General features: G+C 39.1%; 1 protein-coding gene across 1 annotated transcript; it reads left to right on the plus strand.

Annotated features, from left to right (window-relative positions):
- The first annotated feature begins 834 nt into the window (after positions 1-834).
- LOC102809231 (homeobox protein rough) lies at positions 835-4,740 on the plus strand. The gene is made up of 3 exons (XM_006821511.3): positions 835-1,291; positions 2,082-2,316; positions 4,262-4,740. The coding sequence occupies exons 1-3, from the start codon at positions 862-864 to the stop codon at positions 4,416-4,418; spliced, it is 822 nt and encodes a 273-aa protein (XP_006821574.1). The 5' UTR covers positions 835-861; the 3' UTR covers positions 4,419-4,740.
- Positions 4,741-5,004: the final 264 nt, after the last annotated feature.

The raw sequence follows: 5,004 nt of genomic DNA on the forward strand, positions 1-5,004 counted from the left end.
GTTATCGGAAGGGTACTTCAGGTGACGTTAATTGTGGTTAGGCGCTGATACTCGACTGCGAATCTGAAGTCACTCCTAACGGATGGTGTCCTTGTAATAAGAGTAAATATCGAATTTTCATCTTCTAGATAAAATGGTTTCGATTTACTTTAGTCAATACCGTCATTCCAAGCCCATACTCATTCCAAACCGTTTCCCTATTATTTGCTCAATATTTTATTTTATTGAAATGACTATTGCCGAGGATGAGAGGATTTTGTTCTGTTTTTTTTTTCTTTTTTACTCAATTCTTCGATTGTTTAAAATTCCAATTACAATAAAACAAGTTGTAAGTATGTGTGGGCTATGTGATTTTTAAAGGTAATTGCTGTTGAAGTCGATATGTTTTGGAGGAGGACGAAGGAGGTTCTCTGAAAAAACGGCGGCTGTTGGCGTTCTCTGTCAACCTTAAACCACTCAAGCCACAGTTACACCCGACTGGGTCGCATAAATAGGCTTGGACGGATACATTTCGATAATGATAGCGTAGTGATCTTGCCAAGCAGAGTCGGTGAGTGGCAGCCTGTTAGCCACGCGACAACCAACCCTGACCATTGTTCCGCTCACGCGCAGAATTCCCACGATGCCACTCTTGGCCAATGGGCTGTCTATGCAAATGAGCTGTGTCAACAGTCAGTTGGAGAGTCAGTGAAAAGTGGTTGTGATTAGACCAGCCCACAATTATTGATGGGACTGAACCGTCGCCAGAGGGAGGGGTCAACGCGTCGCGATCTACTCTAGTGTCACTATAAAAGAGAGACTTTAATTGAAAGCAACATAAGATTGTGTGGACCGACGACTCAGCTGATCGGCCGTACAACGATGGCAATGGATGACAAACTAGCGAATAAGTCGGCGACAGTAGTGGACAACTGCACAGCAGCGTCGACGGATTCGACCTGCAGCTCACCGACGACGTCGTCATCACCAACGACGACGGCCATAACGAGAACGACGGCATCTTTATCGGAGCCCAGGCTCTCAGCTTTCACAAGCATAAACAACAGTAATATCGGAAAGACGCCAGGAAAAGATGGAGTGTCGTCATCACTCTCGGCTGCTGTGTCGGTCACTTTTTCTAGCATCTCGAGATCACTTCACGAACAAGCTAGCAGTTTTCAAGCTTACCAGTCCATGTTGAAATCACAGCCACCTACCTCGACGCCATTTTCCTCCTACAGTGACATACAGAGAAATCTACCAGCGTTGAATCCCGCCTCAGGGTTAGCATTTTCCCCGGCAGCGAGTATATGTGAGTATATGCCCCTGCTAAATTGCGTACATTTTCTACCTAATTTGATAGATTTACGGCCTAATTAGTCTCTTTTGTTCGATCACAACAAATCGGCTGTCCAGTCTGCATAGAGTTATACAGTTCTACTCGGCCACTATTGCGCCAAACTCGTGGTTCAGAAAAACAAATATTTTGTCTCACTTCCAGTTTTTTCGATACACAAAAGTTGTGAGTGTGTTTATATCGTGTGTAATGCAAAGTCCCAAAGTTTGTTATTGCCGCCCAGTTAGGCACTCAGATAAATATGTTGATAAGAGTTGGCGCTCTCGTCTCGATAATGTTTTAAAATTCATTGGGTATTTTGAGGTGTATTCAGTCACAATCAATTACCCTAATACGCCGCGTCTTCGTATTTCATCGTGCAAAATGTTTGGCAAAAACATTCAAGCGAAGTGGCTGTGTATTTTGTTCTCAGACGATTTAACACTTTTAAAAATGTTTAGATTTTTGTCACATCGCTCTGAAAATGGTGTGTGGCAGATTGTGTGAATCGATGTTTGCGGGCAAGGTGTCATATTTTCAAAATCAAATTTTAAAAATGTGAATGAAGTATTTTTTTTTTTATTATTATTATCTCTTTTAAAAAGAGTCTCTCCGTCCAAGACGACAATACTAGTATTGTAATTTCGGGTGTGGTAATTTCGTATATCAGACGTTAGGTACATTTGTTTTCGTGGTATAAGTACATGTTGACTGTCCGTGTAAACAACTCCCGTATACTCAGTTGTACTTTTGTTAAATTTTACAGTTGCTCGACGGCGACGGAAAGAAAATAGGCCTCGTAGACAGCGGACGACTTTCACAAGTGAACAGACACTTAAACTGGAGATGGAATACCACAGAACCGAATACATCACCAGGCCTCGAAGATTCGAGCTAGCGGAAATGTTGGACCTGACGGAAAATCAAATTAAAATATGGTTTCAAAACAGGCGAGCCAAAGACAAGAGAATCGAAAAGGCTCAGATGGACCAGCATTACAGGTGGGTGCCGTATTATCTGAGGGTTTTGTTCTTCACCGACCACTCCCGGCTTTGTTTGGTCAAACATATTAGTTAAATATTTACTTAACAATTATTCTACGTCACTTTTGATTATTTTAGATACGTTACGCTAATTGGTCAATATTTTGACGAGTATGCGTCAAGTACTCCGGACGCTCCGTCTAAAAAAAATAGCATAAAAACGTTGAAAACAAGCAATCTCGATGATCGGCAGTGTTAATTGCTTTCCAGAGCTGTAAACAGATTTAGGAAAACGCAAAAACACACACCACAAATTTCGTTGTTTCAATATTGTCATGATGACTTATGGCACATAATGACATGTAATTTAGAAGTTCAACTCGCGACCTACTTTTAAACAGAGAAAACATGCCAATCTATTAACCGTGTTTTTACTTTAACCATTGTTACGAATCACCGCTCCCTAGAACACGGTCGTTCAGTGCACGTAAGCCATCTAACCATCAACATGCTTGACGCGAATTTGTGTGCATTCACTGACAAACAATGACTTATATATTCATTTATTTGTCAATATTAATAATAATACTATTGTATATTTGTTAAATAGTGTAGTAATAGTGTTGATGGAAGTGGGCTACTATATTCTCGTCTGAAAGAAATGGTCTCTCTTGAACACTTTAAACGTGGAAACAATCGGGCAAACATCTTAGTCCGAAATATCTCCTGTGATCCCAAATGTAATTAGCCAGTGCATGTAGTCAACATTCCTTCTCTCTTTGGTGTCACATTTTACGTTAATTATTTTACATTTTCTACAAATTAGATCTTTTACCGAAAGTATCCATAGTGAAGAGATTCACACATCTCGCCATTCTTTCTTTTCATACACCCACCTAATATGTAAGACAAAAAAGTACTTCCACTTTTTAAACACTATTATCGAGTAGTTGCCCCTACTTGTCCTTCTGTTCATTGTATGTACGCCATATTTCGGCGCCCTTTTTACCGTCTGTTGTGATTGTCGTCTGCGTACACGTTTTTATCGTCTGGCGAAATGTTCAGATTTTCTCGGGAATTTTTTTTTTCTGGAGTCGGGCAAATCACGCCGACGGAGAGCACGTATGAATAAAATTATTCGTCTTCAGGCAACACGTCAATGGTGTATACGCTATCGGATGATTTGGGCGAGAGGTGGCCATGTGTAAGCATTAAGTTAACCAGCTATTGTGCTTGCTGTGTTTCACAGCTGAACTCTCCTTGTCAAGGGGCTAGCTGAGTGGTAAAGCGATTTCGCGATAAAACTCAATTCTTAACTCACATGATAATTCTTGTCAAGTCGTATTGTTCAACGGAAAGCCAAACAATGGCAATGAATATTCCCTCTTTGTTCGGCCGGTGTTCAGAGTAGCCGCTCTCTCAAATTGAATTCTCGAAATCTTGCCAGGCATCTTTTCATTCTTACGCATTCACAGTTAGCTATGTGTTTGTATTGTGTTTTTTGCCATTGAACACGGCTACACCAGCAATTTTCGAAGAGACGCGGGAAATTGTAGTTATCAGTCGGCTAATCGCGCCGTATTTCAATCATTTCAAGAGCATGAATAAACTATGGCAAATTTAGAAAACATTCATCCCGAGAAAACAGGGCGATTGGTAGCATAGACCAAATTTGAACGTAATATGTTTGAGAAAATGGAGGGCAAAATCGAATTAATGGGGGTTGACCATCGAAAACTCTAAGCAAAGCAAGTTCTTTTTTAAAAAATCCGTTTCGGGCGTCTCGTGGTGGCGCGAAAGTTTTGGGTGTTTCATCGTTTCCAGTTGCGCCAAATTTGAGCAGCGCACTTTTTTTCCAATCTTTCAGACATGCTGCCATAGACAGAGTTCAGTGAATATGACTATTGCTATAACTCAAATAATTCTAAATAGCTATTCTCATCTATATTTTTATTTTTTGTAGATGTATGGGCTTAGCGCCGCCCGGAAGTGCCTATTCACTCGGATCAGCGTATCCAGGAGCATTCTGTGGAGCATGTTACTACAAACCAACAACCGCTACGGCCGTGACGTCAACAATACCACACAATGCTGTCGGCCACCCTTATCAACTCGTCTGATCAACATGTTTCCAAAACACAAAGGACCTTTATGGACATCAAGATGGCCACTATATTCATTATTTTTGTTTAACAATTAGAAGTTATAACTTGAACTCGCGCACGTGACTTTAGAAGTTAAACAAATTGAATGCATCTTCGCCGATCGCCTCGGGACTTCTGAGATGATAACACAATCTGAAACTTTTAATAGTTTACACATTCATCAACTGTAACATATTCTGACTAGTTTTCGCTTTTCTTTTCTATGTATCTTGTTCATTTCTGTTGCTAAACTGAAATTGTGACCGTTAAAAGTTTAAAAGATTTTATTTTTAATTTATTCTTAATAGGTTTATTTATTTATTTATTTATTTATTTATTTATTTATTTATTTATTGATTTATTGATTTATTTATTTATTTATTTATTTATTTATTTATTTATTTATTTATTTATTTATTTATTTATTTATTTATTTATTTATTTGTTTATTTGTTTATTTTGTCCGTTCCGGCTTTATGTTTTACAGAAACTCTCGTATACCTTTTTTCACATTTGTCGTAACAAACTGTCTACAGTCATATAAAGTAACCGTGGATTCAAC

This window comes from Saccoglossus kowalevskii, chromosome 21 (genome assembly GCF_978046115.1).
Source record: "Saccoglossus kowalevskii chromosome 21, keSacKowa6.1, whole genome shotgun sequence".
NCBI lineage: Eukaryota > Metazoa > Hemichordata > Enteropneusta > Harrimaniidae > Saccoglossus > Saccoglossus kowalevskii.

What these genes read in the sequence shown, in the direction of transcription:
- LOC102809231 (XM_006821511.3), top strand. Translation starts at nt 862, where the DNA reads ATGGCAATGGATGACAAACTAGCGAATAAGTCGGCGACAGTAGTGGAC. An exon ending in TTCCCCGGCAGCGAGTATAT is followed by an intron (nt 1,292 to 2,081) that starts GTGAGTATATGC and finishes TAAATTTTACAG; the next exon opens with TTGCTCGACGGCGACGGAAA. An exon ending in CAGATGGACCAGCATTACAG is followed by an intron (nt 2,317 to 4,261) that starts GTGGGTGCCGTA and finishes TATTTTTTGTAG; the next exon opens with ATGTATGGGCTTAGCGCCGC.